Raw genomic sequence first — 19,624 nt, 5'->3', positions numbered from 1 at the left:
TTATAGGCAAACTTAGAACTCAGTGGCAACAAGATAGGACTGCAGGAGACAGCTCACTTGAAAGAGGTTAGTGGTATAAATGCTTACTTGTCATCAGGGTGACTGCTGAGGCTACAATCCTTTTGTAAGTCACATAACATTTTAACAAATGAATAGAGAAAGTTAGACAAACAAGATACAAAACATTTAGTGAAGAAAATAATCCAAGAATGTGTAACCAAAAGAAAGTGATTCATTTCAGTGATTTACAAATTTACCATGTGTACATTTTTTTTTTTTACTCAAATATGTTTGACTTCTATTAGCTATAATATTTCTGTTTCTATACCCTTGGTAACCAAGGAGCTAGAATGTGTCTTCAAATAGAATACTGTTAGGGTTCTAACCATCTGACTACTGGAAAAGAGGGCCTCATTAGATACACTCTCCTACAGGGAATTTGATTTAAGGAAGGCTTGTTTCTTCACCAGGACAACTTTACAGTGTGATTTCTTCGTTCTGAAAGCAAAGGAACACATTTTCAAGTATATTTTCTATCACGGCTTCGTTAGAACTTTGTGTTGTTCCTCTTCATAAAAGGAGCGCTCATTGAAAAATAACTCTAGGTTTAGTTGTTTTACTGTTTTTGATTGGTGATGCCTCCAAGAAAAAGGAAATCTCCGGAGAGGCCTGCATCTTCGAAATTCTTTGAAAGCTATAGGCCCCATGTAAACAATATAAAGGAAAGAACTTCATCAGTTGGTTTACCCAGTGTTATTCCAAACTCTGCACGCCGTGTGACCTTTGCATCTAACCTCACTTCTTTGAGAGCTTCTCAGGAGATTGGAGACTCTAGAATCTCTCTAAAGACTCTTTTGAATGCTATTAAAACCATGGAGGGAAGACTGGAAGGTAAAATAGACATTCTTGCTTCAAGACCATTAATAAATGAGTCACCAAATTTTCTTAAACAGGATTCGGTAAGTGGAGACCACAAACTAAATCATAAGGAAATTTCAGATTTATACAACAATGAAGAAAAGTAGTAACAATTCAGAAAGATAATATATGGAGGTATGAGTATCAAGAAAGTTAGGTTCTTCACAGATAAGAAAAATTGACAATGTGGATTGAAACCATTATTTTGGTTATCACATGGTTAATTTTTAGACATAGAAAGATTTTGATTAACAGTAGCCATTGAGTTTTTTTAATATGATTTTGAGTTTTTACAAATTCAAAACATCCACCTAATCTTTTTTTTTTTTAATAATCTCTTTTTTTTTTTTAAACGTTTATTTATTTTTGAGACAGAGAGAGACAGAGCATGAACGGGGGAGGGTCAGAGAGAGGGAGACACAGAGTCTGAAACAGGCTCCAGGCTCTGAGCTGTCAGCACAGAGCCTGACTTGGGGCTCGAACTCACAGACTGCGAGATCATGACCTGACCCGAAGTCGGCCGCTTAACCGACTGAGCCACCTAGGCGCCCCTCCACCTAATCTTAATATTCATGGTAAAATGTTTCAAGCCTGATTTTAAAATAGAAATACATTAATCAATGCCCTAAGAACTTGAACATTGGAGAAAATTTTTTTTGAGTATTATCTTAGTTTTAGGTTGTTTTTAGATGTGAACCTTACAGTATAGTCTGAATGCCTTACCCAAGTTATTGGTGAAAATTATAATAAAATTGAAAACAACAACTGCTTAATAAGAAAAGCATGAACCAACATTTATTGAGAGCCTATCATGTCTCAGGCTTTTCTTTATTTATGAGAAAGCATGTGAGCGGGGAAGAAGAGCAGAGGGAGAGAGAGGGAGAATCTTTTTTTTTTTTTTTTTTTGGGACAGAGAGAGACAGAGCATGAACGGGGGAGGGACAGAGAGAGAGGGAGACACAGAATCCGAAACAGGCTCCAGGCTCCGAGCCATCATTCCAGAGCCTGACGCGGGGCTCGAACTCACGGACCGCGAGATCGTGACCTGGCTGAAGTCGGACGCTTAACCGACTGCGCCACCCAGGCGCCCCGAGAGGGAGAATCTTAAATAGGCTCAGGGCAGAGCCCAATGTGGGGCTTGAACCCATGACCCTTGGCCAAAATGAAGAGTCAGAGGCTCAACTGACTGAGCCACCCAGGTGCCCATGGAAATTATTTTTGAAAGAAAACCTTTGAGAGCATACATCTTTGCTTGATGTTTAAAAATAGAAAGTTTTGTATCTTGTCTTCAAGAGTTGGTAGCTATTTAGATCTTTTCTCTAAACATTTTTGCTAGTGACATTTTCATATGTATCTTAAAAACCCTGGTAAAAGTATATATCCTTCCTTGTGTCCATTTCTAGAACAAAATTCTGTAGGTTTTCAGAGCCTATGAATTGGCATCCTTTGTAATATTCTTAGATCCTTAAAGAAAAAGTATTTCAAATGTTACAGGTAGAAAGTTTTAAGGAAGTGTAATGTTGAGGAAGATGTGGGGAAAAAATATTCTTTGTTGTTGCTGTTGGAAGTATAAAATGGTACAACTTCCTGTGGAAGACAGTTTAATACCTATCATTTCACCCCACAGTTGTACTTCTAGGACTTTCTCCTTCAAATATACTAGCTTATACATATGACATGTTTACAAGATTACTTATTGAAGTATTGCTTGTTAATAGCAAAAGACTGGAAGTAAGCAAAATTTCATCAATAAGACACTAGCTAAGTATATCATGGTGTATTCATGGTTTGGAATACTGCTCGAACATATGTATATAGTATATACATACATATGTATGTATGTATTAGGTTAAAACAACCAAGGCTCAGAAGAGTATACATAATATTTTATTATTTGTAGAAGGGGTAGGAGAATAAAAAATATATCCATATGTGAGTACATATAGATATTTTCACTTATAATGCATAGAATATCTCTATCATGGATAATAATAATAATAATAATAATAATAATAATAATTGGCAACATTATTTTTGAGGAGGGAAACCAGGTGACTGGGAAATTTTCCACTTTACCCTTTTGTATCTTAAGAGTAATGTGAATGTGGGACACCTGGTGGCTTAGTCAGTTGGGCAGCCTGCTTGGGCTCATGTCATGATCTCATGGTTTGTAAGTTCGAGCACCACATTGGGGTGTGTCAGCTGTGCTGACAGCTCAGAGCCTGGAGCCTGGTTTGGATTTCGTGTCACCCTCTCTCTCTGCCCCTCTCCCACTTGTGCTCTGTCTCTCAAACATAAAAATAAACATTAAAAATAAAGAATAATGTGAATGTGCTACCAATTCAAAATCATTTAATGAACATTTCATTTTCAACAAAAGTGAAGGTAGAGAAAGGATGATCTTTTCAACAAATGACACTGGAGCAGTTGGATATCCATATGCAAAACCAAAAAACCTTTGATCCATACCTCACGCTATATATAAAAATTAAAATGCATCAGAGTCCTAAATGTAAAATCTTAAACTGTAAAACTTGTAGAAGAAAATGTAGGAGGAAATCTTTGTTATCTTGGATTACTCAGAGATATCTTAGATTTGACATCAAAAGCATGATCCCTAAAGGGGGGAAAAAATGGATGCACTGACACCTTATGCTCTTTAAAGTGTTAAGAGAATGAAGACACAAGCTATAGACTGGGAGAAAATATTTGCAAATCACATATCTGATAAAAGCATTGTCTCCAGAATGTATTAAACTCTTAAAACTCATTAAGAAGAAAACAACTCCATGGAGCAAGTGAGGGGCTCAGTTGGTTAAGCGTCTGACTTCATCTCAGGTCATGGCCTCATGATTTGTGAGTTCAAGCCCCAAGTTGAGCTCTGAGCTGATAGCTGGGAGCCTGGAGCCTGCTTTGGATTCTCTGTCTCTCTTGCCACCCCTCCCCTGCTTACGCGTGTGCTCTCTCAAAAATAAATAAACATTTAAAAAAAATAAGGTTACAGAAAAGAAAACTCAAAAAAAAAAAAAAGATATATGGATGATAAATAAGTAGTTGAAAAGATGTTAAACATCAGTCATTAGGGAAATGCAAATTAAAACTGCAGTGAGATACACATCTATTAGAATGTATGAAACTGAAAAACTGTTCATAGCAAGTATTAGTGAGGATGTAGAACAACTGGAACTCTCATAACCCTGCTGAAGGGGATATCAGATGGTATAACCGCTCTGAAAAATGCTTTGGTAGTTTCTTTAAAAATAAAACACTATGTATAACCCAGCCATTCCACTTCTAAGCAAAGATAAATGAAAGCATATGTCTACCCAAAGACTTGTACACAGCTCTTCACAGCAGCTTATATCTTAAAGCCGGAAGCAACTCAAGTGTTCAGAAGGTGAATGGATAAGTAAACTGTGGTATGTTCTACAATAAAACACTCTTCAGCAACAGAAAGGATTGAACTACTGCTACATCAAAATTAATCTCAAAATAATTATGCTGAGTGAAAGAAGCCATACAAAAAAAAAGAGTACATACAATATGATTCCATTTATACAAAATTCTAGAAAAAAAAACTATTGTGACAGAAAACAGATTAGTTGTGTGGAGGTGTGGGAACAAGGAGAGACAGAAAGGAGAGATTACAAAAAGGCATGAGGGAACTTTTTTTTTTTTTTAATGTTTATTTATTTTTGAGAGAGAGAGTATGAGGGAGAAGCAGAGCGAGAGACACAGAATCTGAAGCAGGCTCCAGGCTCTGAGCTGTCAGCACAGGGTCCACTGCGGGCTCTAACCCACCAAACTTGAGATCAGGACCTGAGCTGAAGTCAGATTCTCAACGGACTGAGCCACTCAGGCGCCCCCATGAGGGAACTTTTGAGATGATGGAAGTGCTTATCTTGATTATGGCTTCAAGAGCTTATACACGTCAGAACTATACTTTAAATATACACAGCTTCTTGCAGGTCATTTTTACCTTGGTAATGCTGATAAAAAAGAATAGTGTGAATGTATTACCTATACAAAAGTTAATTATATTAAAACGTTTAACATTTTTAAAATGACAGAACTATAGAGATTTAGAACAAATTATTGGTTGCCGCAGGACCAGGGATGAGTTTGGGAGAGTGTGTATATACACAAAGAAGTAGCACATGTGAATTCTTTTGTGGTGATGGAACGGTTCTGATTGTGATTGTGATGGTTCATGAATAATGTGCATGAGATCAGATTACATACAGCTATGTGCGTGCTCAGAGATGAATGCAGGTTTTTAAAAAAGTGGTGAAAACTGTGTAAGTTCTGTGGGCCAGTTAATCTAGTGAACAGTAATGCACCAAAGTCAGTTTCCTAATTTTGATGTTGAACTACAGTAGTATAAGATGTCACCACACCATTAGGAGCAGGGTGAAGAATACATGGGATTCTTTTCACTACTTTTGCAACATCCTGTGAATCTAATTATTTCAACATTTTTTAAAAATAATATTTAAAATACTGTGATCATTTGAATGTGTAGAAAAAAGAAAAAAAGTATTTCAAGGATATAAAATTCTCATATTTCTAATTAGGATGCATTCTTCTATAACAGTATTTTCTTGACGCTACTTATTCATCTTGGCTTTTGTTATATTCTTTCAGTTGTTATACAGTAAAACCTTGGATTGTTCTGCGAGTGCTCTGCAAGACAAGCAAACATTTCTAAAAATTTTAACTTGATAAAGGAGCGATGTCTTGCAATATGAGTAGTGTGTGACGCCAGACATCACATGATCACAACTGAGCTGATGGTTCTTGAAATTTGCATTGAGGGGCGCCTGGGTGGCTCAGTCGGTTAAGCGGCCGACTTCAGCTCAGGTCACGATCTCGCGGTGCGTGAGTTCGAGCCCTGCGTCGGGCTCTGTGCTGACAGCTCAGAGCCTGGAGCCTGCTTCCGATTCTGTGTCTCCCTCTCTCTCTGACCCTCCCTGGTTCATGCTCTGTCTTTGTCTCAAAAATAAATAAACGTTAAAAAAAAATTTTTTTTTTTTAATTTACTTTGATACACAAGTGCTTTGGATTACAAACATGTTTCCGGAATGAATTATGCTCTCAAACCAAGGTTTTACTGTATTTTTAAATTCTAGGATAATCAGTCCACCACCCCCACCATTTTACATCTAACCTTCATAGTCTTATCTCCTTTATCACTTACCCTGTATTTTCATGGAGATTGACATATATTAGGTTTGCTCATGTTTATTCACACAGATTTTTTTTTTTTTGCTTCGTAGTTTTCTTTAAAGGGAAAAGTAGCTAATAAAGTTTTTTTTATTATAGTGGATGAGCATATTTAAACATTTTTAAAAATTTTTTTTAATGTTTATTTTTGAGACAGAGAGAGACAGAGCATGAACAGGGGAGGGTCAGCGAGAGGGAGACACAGAATCTGAAACAGGCTCCAGGCTCTGAGCTGTCAGCACAGAGCCTGACGCGGGGCTTGAACTCACGGACCGCGAGATCGTGACCTGAGCCGAAGTCGGCCGCTTAACCGACTGAGCACCCAGGCGCCCCATAAACATTTTAAGTTTGGTGTCCAAATTGCTTTTTCTTATTCTAATTGCTGATTTATAGTGCTTTGGACAAATTATTTATCATTCCTTGTTTTCTACTAAGGTGAAATCCATTCTTGAAAAGAATGAAGAGGAGCTCTCCCGAGCAGTGAAGTGTCGTGATGCAGCCCTAAAAGAGAGTCAGAAGTTGAAAGGGGACCTTGAGGCTTTGGAGGACAGAGAGAGCAAGAAGGCAAGGCATCAATCCTTTTTGAAAGTTTGTTATTGAAATGAGGTGCTTAAGAAATCTTGCGCAGTCGTATTCCTTCATTTCCTGTTACCTTTGGTGAGAACGAGGATTGATCAGAGGAGCTTTTTTTTTTTTTAAGATAACTTTAGAAGAGCTGTAAAATATTTTCCTTAAAAATACATGATTTAATTCCCAATTTTTTTTGTTTTTGTTTTTTATTATTTTTTTAAACGTTTATTTTTGAGAGAGCACACGAGAGCAGGGGAGGGGCAGAGAGAAAGGGAGACAGGATCCAAAGCAGGCTCCACCCTGACAGCAGACAGCTCCACTTGGGGCTCTGACGCATGAACTGTGAGACCATGACGTGAACCACAGTTGGACGCTTAACAAACTGAACCACCCAGGTGCTCCTATTTTTGTTTTAGAGAGAGAGAGCATGTGCGCACAAGCAGGAGAGAGGGGCAGAGGAAGAGAGCAGGAGAATCTTAAGCAGGCTCCACAGTCAGTAGAGCCTGATGCAAGGCTCGATCCCACAACAGTGGGTTCATTACCTGAGCCGAAATCAAGAGTCAGACATTCAACTGACTGAGCCACCCAGGCGCTGCTAACTGCTGTTGGTTTTGGTTTTTATTTTATTTTACTTATGAAAGAAAGAAAAGAAAGAAAAGAAGAGAAGAGAAAAGAGAAAAGAAAAGAAAAGAAAAAAGGAAAAGAAAAGAAAAAAGGAAAAGAAAAGAAAAGAGCACAGGCTGGGGAGAGCCAGAGCGAAAGGGAGAGAAAGTATCTGAAATGTGCTCTGCCTTGACAGCAGGGAGCCCAGTGCGGGGCTCACACTCAGAAACTATGAGATCATGACCTGAGCCAAAGTCAGACGCTTAACCAACTGAGCTACTCAGGCACCCCCCAGTGTTTTTTTAACTTCCAGTCTTGAAAGTCCTAATGTTTTCTAATGAAAATCATCTGACCTTGGTAACAGTAACCTTCCTACTATGTGTAACTAACATGTTCCTGATTCTGATGGGCTTCAGGTGTGTTCTCTTTTGTCCCAAGATAACTGATCAGGGCCAGAGCAGACCAGCCTGGGACCACATCTAGAACCAGGAAGTTGTTGATCCCATTGTCTGCAGTTAATACAGATGTTATAACATGACAAAAGTTGGGAAGTGCTGCAGAGTTCTCCATAGGGTGGCTGGCGGTGGGGGGCGGGGGCTAGTTTTCTTTTCTCAAAGTCACAATAACTTAAGATCTTAACAATAAAATGAAATATGCTTCAATTATTCCTCTTAGCATTTTGCCATGCTTGGTTTCCATATTCTTGCCTAGAAGTAATGGGACTCAGCAGCAGTGGAATAAGGAGAAAGGATCAAATATCTTTGTATTGTTTCATTTTCTGTTAGGTGGGAAACTTTCAGAGACAACTGGCAGAGGCTAAAGAAGACAACTGCAAAGTTACAATTATGTTGGAAAATGTGCTGGCTTCTCACAGTAAGATGCAAGGTGCTCTGGAAAAAGTACAAATAGAGCTTGGGCGGAGGGATTCAGAGATTGCAGGCCTCAAGAAAGAAAGGTACTGGAGATTTTTTTTTTTTTTTTTGTCTTTGTGCATGTAATGGAGCATGTCGGCTCCATTATAGTAAGGAGTGGCATGCAGTCAAGAAACAAAGTCACTTCATTTTTTAAGTTTATTTATTAATGTTTGTTTATTTATTTTGAGACAGCAAAAGCATGTGAGTAGAGACGGGGGGGGGGGTGCAGAGAGAGAGAGAGAGAGAGAGAGAGAGAGAGAGAGAGAGAGAGAATCCCAAGCAGGCTCTGTGCTGTCAGTGCAGAGCCCGACGTGGGGCTTAAACCCATGAACTGTGAGATCATGACCTGAGCTAAATTCAAGAGTCAGATGCTTAACTGAGCCACCCAGGCACGGCGAGAAACAAAGTCACTTTAAAATAAAGATCTAGCCCCTGTTTAGGGAAACATCTTAGGAACTTGACCGGAGAGCAAGGGATTTTGGTGAATGCACTAACCTCTGCCTCTAGACTTCCCAACCTGCTCTTCCCTGTAGATCCTGTACCTGAGCTGTGGCCTCCAGCGGGGTTCCCAGCCTGTAGTCCAGCCATCCCTGCTGCAGACTGGCTGCCCCCACAGCCCACACCCCTCTGTCCTGGCCATTTCTTCCGCCTAATGGGGTTTTGTGCTATTCGATGTTCTTTGTAAACCCAAGTTCTTATTTGTATAGTCTTTATTCACGGGGAGATTTTTGTTTGAAATCAAGGACCTCCCTTCAGTCCTGAACAGGTTTTTCCTCCAATTCCAATCCAAAGTTTTACATATTTCCCTCTCCCTATTTTACCACTCACTAAATGTATGAATCTGACAGTTCACCCCCTTTACTCTGTTGCTCTCTAAAAGTCCTCTATTTTAGCTTGACATTTCAGAAGTGGTGAAATGTAGACCTATTCAGTAAAACATGGTATTATAAAAAAAATAAAGATCTAGAAAATTAGGGAGTATCTGGAAGTAGAAATAAACATGACTTTCAAAAATTCAAAATTCCCGTATTTTGTAATGATGTAAAGGAGTATGTATTCTAGAAATTCATGTGCTATATTACTGCTACCCTTTAAACCTGTCCTTGGGTCTGCAGACTAGTAATTATCTAGATAATTGAAGCTCCATGCCTAGTTGAGTTTGAATTATCTATTTATTAGTATCCTATTTAAAGATTAATATTTTTAGATGAATCATTCTGAGACCTACTTCTAGCCATGTTTTAGAAGTAAACTCCGGGGCGCCTGGGTGGCTCAGTCGGTTAAGCAGCTAACTTTGGCTCAGGTCATGATCTTGCAGTCCGTGGGTTCAAGCCCCGCGTCTGACAGCTCAGAGCCTGGAGCCTGTTTCAGATTCTGTGTCTCCCTCTCTCTGACCCTCCCCCGTTCATGCTCTCTCTCTGTCTCAAAAATAAATAAACGTTAAAAAAAATTTTTTTTAAAAAAGAAGTAAACTCCTTCTTTGAAAGTTTCAAGTTGCATAAAAGTTTCCCCTTGAGGTTAATGAGCAAATGGTTTCAGTTTAACGGGTCCTCTGAAATATATTGTGATGGGTGTATTAGTGCTTATTATTGTCTCTCTGCTATGGGAGAACAAGTGCCAGTTTTATATTCTCCATTGTGCTTATCTTTGTTTTTTGCATATTATAAACGTGTATTGCCTCTGAACATAAAAAAGTCAAGGGGATGGTACTGAAAATTGTTCACCATTCACATATAAGATTCTGGGTAGCTATTGTATTTAGAAGCAAAATCTCAACAGCAGGCCCATCCATCTAGAAGCAATATATTTTTGTACTGGTGATATATGTATATAGTATAAAATTACCAGCTCATAAGTTAGTCATTGACAAGTATTGATAGCTAATGTATCAATACAAATTGAATCATAGATGGGACAAAAAAAATTTTTTTTGATGTTTATTTTTAAGAGAGAGAGAGAGAGACAGCATGAGTGGGGGTGGGGCAGAGAGAGAGGGAGACACAAAATCCCAAGCAGGCTCCAGGCTCTGAGCTGTCAGCACAGAGCCCGACGTGGAGCTCAAAATCACAAACCACGAGATCATGACCTGAGCGGAAGTCAGACATTCAACTGACTGAGCCACCCAGGTATAGATGGGACAACTTTTTAATCCTTGGGAGTCTTAGTTTCTTAACCTGAAGCTGAGGCTACTAATTGTCACCTGCCAACTCTAAGGTATTCTGAGCATCTGTAGTTTATCACATATGCTATTTGAGCTTCTTGGAAGAAGAGTGCCCTGTAGCTCCCAGTGGTATCCTTCCTAGATGGTTCTTTTCTGTAGTCACTCTTTCTGTGTCTCCCATTTTCAGGGCTCTAAATCAACAGAGGGTGCAAAAGCTGGAGGCAGAAGTGGACCAGTGGCAGGCGAGAATGCTTGTTGTGGATGCCCAGCACAACAGTGAGGTAAAGGCCATTATTATAGATGAGAATATTGATATTTTTGGTTTTATTGGGACATTGCTCTTTTAGGAAAATGGGGTAAGTAATCAGGTAAATCTCTTTTTCATTCAAGTCTGAGTTATGTTTACAAATGGGAAGTGGGCCTGCAACCTTACAGTGAGTCATTTATTGGCAAACCAGGACGACAGTTATGCCTAATTCTCTCTCTGATATAGTTTACTTCTTTTTACTTATTAATGCATAAATGATTGCAGAAGTTAAAGGGCTTAGGGAATAATTTGTAATTTAAGTCAGAAGTAGCTGGAGTGACCCCACTATTAATAAGGAGACACACTTATGGGGCACCTGGGTGGCTCAGTCGGCTAAGCGTCTGACTTCAGCTCAGGTCATGATCTCGCGGTCCGTGAGTTCGAGCCCCGCATCGGGCTCTGTGCTGACAGCTCGGAGCCTGGAGCCTGTTTCGGATTCTGTGTCTCTCTCTCTCTCTGACCCTCCCCTGTTCATGCTCTGTCTCTGTCTCAAAAATAAATAAACGCTAAAAAAAAATTAAAAAAAATAAATGAGACACACTTACATGTGTGTGCTCATGGATATATGCACACATGAATTTATAAGTATATATGCACATATATTAAAAAGTCTTTGATATTTCGTATAAATAAGCTTTTTCTGGAAGGACATACAAGGAACAATTTCCAGTTCTTCTCTCTTTAGGTAGTGACACCAGAAGTTGTAAGATTGGAAAGGGGAATTTACTTTAAAATTTTTAAAATAAATAAGTTGGTTCCATTTTTCAAAGCTCATAGTAATCAGCAGAGCTTGCTTTTCCCATTGCTGTGTAAGAGTCTCCTAAGCAGTGTCTGCAGTAAATTCTCACATCTATATCCCAGGCATCTGGAATCTTTAGTTCTGGTTCCATCCAGTTATTGTCTCAATGGCATTTGATGATAAAGTGTAAGGAGTGAGTATATAGTGTTACCGACTTCTTGAATCTATCTGTGACAGTAGAATTAAAGAGAGTCTTCTCTCTTTCAGATGGAGCCTCTACAGAAAGCTCTAGATGTAGCTAGAGAAGACAACAGGAAACTGGCTATGAGCCTGGAGCAAGCTCTCCAGACAAATAATCATCTACAAACAAAGCTTGATCATGTGCAGGAGAAATTGGAAAACAAAGAACTTGAGCGACAAAATTTGGAAACCTTCAAGTAAGGGCAGTAGAGTCACAGTGAAATTAGGGAAGAGCCTCTGGGAGAGTTACGTCCGGCTCACTTACCTAAACTGTTTAGGGGCGCCTGGGTGGCTCAGCTGGTTGGGCGTCCAACTTCAGCTCAGGTCATGATCTCAAAGTTCATGAGTTGGAGCCCCGCGTCAGGCTCTGTGCTGACAGCTCAGAGCCTGGAGCCTGCTTCAGATTCTGTGTCTCCTTCTCTCTCTGCCCCTCCCCACTCATGCTCTGTCTCTCTGTCTTAAAAATAAATAAAAACATTAAAAACAAATTTTTTTTAAAAATGCTCATCTTCTGCGTGGAACTAGTACTCCAGCAGAACTGTGTTAGGAACCAGGCATCCTGAGCAGTGGCAGCCGCCAGCAGGCTGGGGAATGCTCATGTGAATCTCCTTTTCAGCTCTCCCTTCATCTGGTGTCAAGCTGCTGCTCCACATGAAGGTAAAGCCAACATTTAAAGAATGTTGCATGTTTCTGCCAAGCTTTTTCTATCAAAAGCTAATGTGTCCTTTAGAAGCATGATTTGGAAAAGGAATAGCCTCAGCCTGGATGGGAAGAACCCATGGAGGAGTGGGATGACTCCACTCAGGCAAATCTTTAACCATTGTTTTCCTTTTGGGCCTAAGATTAGGTCAAACGTATCAAGTTCAAGTCAGGCCGCCAGAGTTTTTTGTAAACTGCACCTTGGTAAATAGGATTTAGATATAAATAACGTTCCATGAAAACTTTTACCCAAGGGAAATGCAGTGTGCACATAGACCTTTATGCCTTTCAGGTCGTGAACATATGGATATGAGGAAGGTATAAGCTAAAGCAGAGAAGGCATTTTTCCTGTCCATGAGCTGTGCAAATTTTATCTAGTGAAATGTTGCTGGCTCAAGACTGGTTGCTGGTTAAAACAAGAGTGTATGTTTCACTCTTGGTTGGTTCTCTTGATGTTGAAAGACTTTTTGGCTTTTAATGCTACAGGTAAATGCTTTTCTTCCCTTTGTGTTAATGGGCTCCAGACCAGTGAGTTGATGTACTGATGTACAGTACCTGATGTGCTGTGTACTGATGTACTGGTGCCTGATGTACTTCTCATGTGTAAATCGTACCTTCTGGACAGCTGCCCATGATCGTCCAGGCCTTCCTTACCTGCTAAGATGATTTCTAAGAGTGACTTACCTTTTTTTTAAACAGAGAACGGATGACTGAGGAATCCAAAGTGGAAGCAGAAATGCATGCTGAACGCATAGAAGCCCTAAGAAAGCAGTTTCAAACTGAGAGAGAAACGGCAAAGAAGGCAGCGCAACGGGAAATGACTGAGGTATGCAGTCGAGTGACAAAAAGGTTTCTAGATGTGAATCTTTTAAGAGGAGAACCAGTCGCAGGATTTCCAAGAATGGCTGCAGCTGTTCTTTGGCCCTTTTCATTCCTCTTTGACCAATAAGCCCAAAGTGATCAAACCATCTCTGTGCTCTTTGTAAATCAAAACACAGAAAGTTTCTGATAGACAGTTCTCTGCCCAGCGAAGGAATGTCTCAATGACAGCTTTTGCATTGGACAGTGATAACTGAGGGCTAGAGGAAGGAAGTGGCCATTGGGAGACATCCAATCATCTGTCCCCTCAGTTCGCTTCACCAGCACCCGTCACTCATCTATCTTCTCCTGAGAGGCATGTATGGTCCATGCTCTGGTGCGTGCTGCATGACCTTTATTTCATTATGATCTCCTCTTTACAAAAGGAGACAAATAAGGTAAACAGCTGAGGACTTCTGTTGAGTAACTAGAGGCTAGGTACAATCTTGAAGGAATTCAAAGCAAGGGAAAGTTGGGTGATAGAAGAAGAGAAATGAAAGTACACAATTGAGACAGAACCAGCAGGGCTGGGACACCCAGTATAAGGGGATGACCAAAGCTTAGAGAAATGAACAGGATGTGTGAGCAAATGGATAGGATTTCTCTCTTGATCAGAGCAGACTTTGGGAAGTGTCTGAGAAAGAGTGGTTAGCTGAGATGGTACCAGCTGACCTTGACAGAATGGTAGAGGTGAACTTTCCAGTCAAAGTGGAGCCCTGTGGGTTTCTGAGAAAGGGATAGTGCACTGTAAGCACAATTTTAGGAAGGTTAGTCTGGTGGTAGTGGAGAATAGGCAAGAATGAAGGAGAAACAGGAGATATGAAGACTCGAAACTAGAACAGTTACTTTGGGCTTTAGAAGACTAGGGCCAAGCAACATGGCTCAGGTGAACATAGAAAACAAATCGAAAGGCAACTTTAATAGAAAAATCATTAAACAGACACTAAATGTTGTATCATCAACAAAGGGGAGGGAAGAATTGCAAATTACAAAACACTATGTGAATATTAAAAAGTTAGAAAGAGGGGCGCCTGGGTGGCTCAGTTGGTTAAGCGTCCAACTTTAGCTCAGGTCATAATCTCGCAGTTTGTGGGTTCAAACTCTACGTCAGGCTCTGTGCTGAAAGCTCAGAGCCTGGAGCCTGCTTCAGATTCTGTGTCTCCTCTTTCTGCCCCTCCCCTGCTCACATTCTGTCTCCATCTCTCTCTCAAAAAATGAGTATTTTTTTTTTAATTTTTTAAAGGTTAGAAACAAAATTCTGTGGGAAACAAAAATGTGCCCTGAAATTAAAGGCACCTTTAATCAGAGATAGTTGTCAGAGTACCTATAAAATGTAGATCCTTTTAACAAGGATCACTGGAGATTGTGACCTTGTGAGGAGACCAAGGGCAGAGTGAGTGTGTGATATCAGGGGTAGGCTCAAGGGCACACCACTTAAGAGTCCCAGTTCTGCCTCTTACTAACAATGTGTACATTTACTGTCTGCAATAATTCCTGAGTCTATTTCCTCAGTCATAAAATGGAAATCATCATAACTACTTTTTGTTTTTAAGTTGGAAAATATATGTAAAGTCATTGTCACAGTGCCCAAACATACTAAATACAAAGTAAGTGATAGTTGTTAGGGCTTACCCAGTTTTGACAAAGCTATGATTAAAATAATGGGAGAATAGCTAACAAGAAGTTAGTTGAGTAGTAATAAAAGACCAGCACTGTGTCATGAAGTTAGTATCAGAAACAATGAGTTGGTGTAGAAAGAAAAGATACAAACAACTTTGCACGTTAAACACTATCACCCATTCAGAATACTGTGTTCTTATCTTCTCCCTTCTCTGCTGCCACCTTTTCCTAAAAATCAAGCAGCACTAATTTAAGGGCACTGGAGGAGGAAGGGAGCTCTGCAAAATGATTTAAGTAATGTTAAAAGATAAACTGAGGCATATTAAACATTTTAAGAGTTTGAGCAAAACTCAATTCGAATCAGGTAGTGTCCAATCTAGCAGATAAAAAGGAGCTTCAAGGAGCTGTACAAAATGAAAGGCTTTCATTTGTGGAAGGGAACAGGAACAACTTACATTAGGTATAAAAGCAGGTTGGTTACTGCAAACTACTTTCCTCTAGGGGATGGCAGGTCTTATCAGGCAGATGACCTAACTGGTACTGATCAAACAATTCCTGATGGACTGGTTTAAGAGTCCATTTCTAGAATCGCTGAAGCATTAAGTCTCAGTTTGGTGACAGAGAGCTGACTCCATTTTGGGCTTGTTTTTTTTTTTTTTTTTAACAATTTCCCCTCCCCTTTTTAAAGTTTATTGATTTGAGAGAAAGGGAGAGAGAGAATCGCAAGCAGGCTCTGTACTGTCAGCGTAGAGCCCGATGTGAGGCTCAATCTCACGAACCGTGAGATCATGACCTGACCCAAAACAAAGAGACACTTAACCGACTCAGACACCCCGACAATTCCCCCTTTTGATCAGACTCTCAGCCTGAGAGAGGTCATTAAAGTTTAAGGCATTATCTACTCCCAGCTACTACTCGGGAGTTCTTGAAGTTTTTTTGCTGAATTTCTGTGTGGTATTCATAGGTCATGCTTTTTGTTGATATTCTTCGTGGCATTCACAGGCCATGACATTTTAGATTCACATTTTTAAGTCAGTCATTCTCTTCATTTCTGTTCTGACGTTCTAGTCTTAGATCATTTGCTTGGTGGTTAGCAACTGTGAACATGTGTTTCAAGGTTTTGAGAGAATACAACACACTTAGGGAGACTACTAAGGTTATTATAAGCATGCTAATTCCCAACATCTAGAGTGTCCTTTGGAGCCTTGGTCCCCAAGACCCAAATCAATCAAAAAGTCAAATAAGTGAAGGATTCTGTTGAAGGAGTCCCTTTCTCAAGCCAACTAGCTTAGCTTGTTCAGTGATCTTACATAGCCGAGTCTCAGCCTCCCCAGAAGTGTCCGTCTGAGTACAGCATGTGGTGTTGTACACAGAACAAACACCTCTGTGTTCAACTAAAAGATGATAGGGCTGTCCTGTTATCCAGAACAACTTCAGACAGTCTAGTGGTTTTTGTTGGGCAGCTGTTACTTCATCAGTAGATTCCGCAGTACCTTCAAGAGTTAAGGAGAGGTTTCTGATGGTATTCCCATTTGTACTTACTCCTAGCCAAGACAGTAGGGATCTGCCAAAGGAAGCGAATTTTGGATCATGAGTGCCTCCTGTAAGTCCTGATTTCAGTCTGTGGCTCAGGATTAGAAAGGCGACAGCCATGAAAGCCAGTAAAATTTACGAGTCTGTAGACCACAGACTGGTTGCCCTTGCCTATGTCCGTTTCTTTATACAGAGCTTGGATACAAGATTCCGCTGGTTTGGAGTTTTTAGCCAGAGGCAGAGAAATGACCCCTAGGAGTAGGGAGTATGATACAATGGAGAGGGGGCAGTTTGGTAGGGAGAAATGTGTGATGGGCAGAGCTATAGAATTACCAGCATCGTGGCAAATCCACCAGTTGTTTGGAGGTTACATTACCCCCTTTGCAATGGCATCATCTTTGCAGGCCAGAGCAAGGCAAAACATGGGCAAAACAATCATAAAGACCTTCAGGATATAAGAATTAGGATAAGGATTGTCAGAGCAGCAAGAATAGAAAGAAACAAATAATTTTTGATCTGACGTCTTGGGAGGAAGCAGTCTACCTCAATGTCGGCTACTTGTCAGTTTGATTTTGAAGCCTCTGCAACGTCTTTACATAGGACCACATGTCAGCTGGGGCCTTCTTCAGTGTGAAATATGCACCCAAGGTTTGATACCTTGTACGGTATCTACTGATACCTACTACGGCAGGGATGTCAGTGGTCAAGAGTACCTAGTAGGCTCCTTCCCAGAAATCTCTCTTTTGCAAAAGTATCAGAGTATAACAATAGCTGTCTATAAATGATAAAAAACCTTAATATGCTCATGTTTAAAGATCTGATGAGAGTTCATTGTAATAGGATTGACAAGGAAATTTGGTTATATCCATGATATACAACATTTGAAGATAAAAACTGAAATTATGACTCATAAAAGGACATATCAGATTTTTAGGAATTTCCTATGTTTTCTAGAACACATATTAATAACACACATTGTACGAATATTATGTAAGGTTTATCATCACTTGACAATGCTTCCCATGTAATTTAGCATACCAAATAAGCCTGATTAGTTTAACATTTCTCTCTTACAAGGTGAGACACAAATCCTTTGAGATTTTCCAAGGACTATCTGGGAAATCTGCAAGTTGCTTTGAGATCAGAAAGACCCCATTTAGAATTTGATTTGGGGAAGTTGTCAAAACATTTGAACATGTGACTAAATAAGATCACAAATTATTACGAAGTATTAGTTAAACTGATAATGGAAAATTTTAAAGGCAAATACAGAAGGTTACATAGTTGTGAACAAAACTTAGCTCTTAATATTGACAAGACTAGGTTTTCTTAAGTAATCACAGACTTAATAAAAGACCATGTGAAGCACGGTAAATTATTGTGCTCAGTTGCAAAATCTTTATCTTTCAGGTAGATTACCCAAAAGGTTAAAAAAAAACTTTCATAAAATCTTATCAAGAACAGACCAATAGTCCAAGGAAACTTTGTCCTTATAATGAAGAAAAAAAACAAATTCTAATTTTTCACCAAATTCATTCCTTAGAAACTTGAATAAACCAATTCTAACTTAGCCACCTTGACCACACAGAAAATTCCTTTCTTAAGATTCCTTTTCCACAAATCTTCAATTTTTTCTTTTATCCATTCAGATTTTGTTTTGTGTCTTTTCCTCTTTCTTATTCTAGAACAGTCCGTCATTTACTTACTACTTTTAATACACAGTTGTTTCCTTTCACCCTTGTTATTTCAAAGTAATTACAATTACATATATTGATTAGAATTCTTAACCCTTACAATCCTCATATCTAGTAAAACCCAGGAAGTAAGCAGTTGTGGAGTGTGTTACACTAACATTCTATGGGTTGGCCAGTCTGTAAATCCATTAATTTCTAGAAGTCTATTCTTCCTCATAGTAAACTTCTAATGTAGCACAAAACAGCTTTACTAACAGACACAAATACCTTTAGTTCCTCTGTGAAAGGAAGCCAAAAGTGGATAAACCTGTGTTTAGTTATGTTTTGGTATTTTATCTTACTTGGAATTGATCTAGATATTCAGTGAGTACCCATCATTTCATTTATTTTAGTGTGATTTAAAAGTTTTCAAAAAGATTTTGGAAACTTATCCTCCATTTAACAATTACATTTAGATTACTCATGAAAATTTTATGAGACATGAAATCAGCTAACCATGATCTTAAATTATCTTTCTTGCCGACAAATTCTGTGACAGACATAGATAAGCTTCTTTGACTTTTAGTAAACCTGGGTAGAATGGAAGTATTACAGCTAATGTTGATAATTCTTAAGACATGGATGTTTTAATTAAAAGGTAGCTTCAGGGGCACCTGGGTGGTTTAGTCGATTAAGCATCCAACTTCAGCTCAGGTCTTAATCTCACAGTTGGTGAGTTCAAGCCCCTCATTGTGCTGTCTGCTGTCAGCACAGAGTCTGCTTCAGATCCTTTGTCCCCTTCTCTCTCTGCCCCTCCCCTGCTCATGCACTCTCCCTCACAAAAAAAAAAAAAAAAAAAAAGAAAAAGAAAAAAATTAAAGAAGGAAAAAGGTAGCTTAAATTCATTGTTTGGTTTGTTGATGATTATCCTAGATCATGTGAACTTGAAAATCATATGGGTTAGGGGCGCCTGGGTGGCGCAGTCAGTTAAGCGTCCGACTTCAGCCAGGTCACGATCTCGCGGTCCGTGAGTTCGAGCCCCGCGTCAGGCTTTGGGCTGATGGCTCGGAGCCTGGAGCCTGTTTCCAATTCTGTGTGTCTCCCTCTCTCTCTGCCCCTTCCCCGTTCATGCTCTGTCTCTCTCTGTCCCAAAAATAAATAAAAAACGTTGAAAAAAAAAATTTAAAAAAAAAAAAAAAAATCATATGGGTTAGATTTTCTATTTCTTAGAGAACACTGAATACATATAAATACTTGTTTGTCTTTAAACCAATTAAATAGAGCTCTTTACAAAGTCATTTTGGCAATACCATTCAAAGGTAGGAAAAAAGTCTCTAATATGTATAAAAGACATAAACATACAAACAGGTCTTACAGGTTTCATTTTATAATTTTAGTCTTGAGACAGGTACAATACTGCAAAACTCACTAGTTTATAAAAGAACAGTTAGATCCAAATTGTGTTCTTGGCAAATGGAATAAAATTAAGGTTATTTGTTCAGATGGCTAAAGCTTTTAACTAATATTTTTAAAGGTGACTTAAGATTTTCATGGGCCTAGTTTTCC

The 19,624-nt window shown here is 39.2% G+C and overlaps 1 protein-coding gene across 8 annotated transcripts in view; it reads left to right on the top strand.

The window, feature by feature from the left end:
- Positions 1 to 19,624, top strand: part of CCDC150 (coiled-coil domain containing 150) — a 99,617-nt gene that overhangs the window by 72,511 nt on the left and 7,482 nt on the right. For 7 of the 8 annotated variants that reach the window (XR_009256535.1, XM_058710493.1, XM_058710484.1 and 4 more), the window contains 5 exons: positions 6,577 to 6,705; positions 8,100 to 8,269; positions 10,577 to 10,670; positions 11,703 to 11,872; positions 13,074 to 13,200. Coding sequence is in view for 7 of the 8 variants with exons in the window: in XM_058710493.1 (XP_058566476.1) it covers positions 6,577 to 6,705; positions 8,100 to 8,269; positions 10,577 to 10,670; positions 11,703 to 11,872; positions 13,074 to 13,200 (690 nt within the window). In the remaining variant the exon portion in view is untranslated. Of the gene's footprint in view, positions 1 to 397; positions 960 to 6,576; positions 6,706 to 8,099; positions 8,270 to 10,576; positions 10,671 to 11,702; positions 11,873 to 13,073; positions 13,201 to 19,624 lie in introns of those variants that run through there. The other variant, XM_058710534.1, reaches the window with a different exon arrangement.

The sequence above is a fragment of the Neofelis nebulosa genome, chromosome 2, assembly GCF_028018385.1.
Source record: "Neofelis nebulosa isolate mNeoNeb1 chromosome 2, mNeoNeb1.pri, whole genome shotgun sequence".
Classification (NCBI taxonomy): Eukaryota; Metazoa; Chordata; class Mammalia; order Carnivora; family Felidae; genus Neofelis; species Neofelis nebulosa.
Note: the sequence above shows the minus strand (reverse complement) of the source record. Positions and strands in the feature narration are given on the sequence as shown.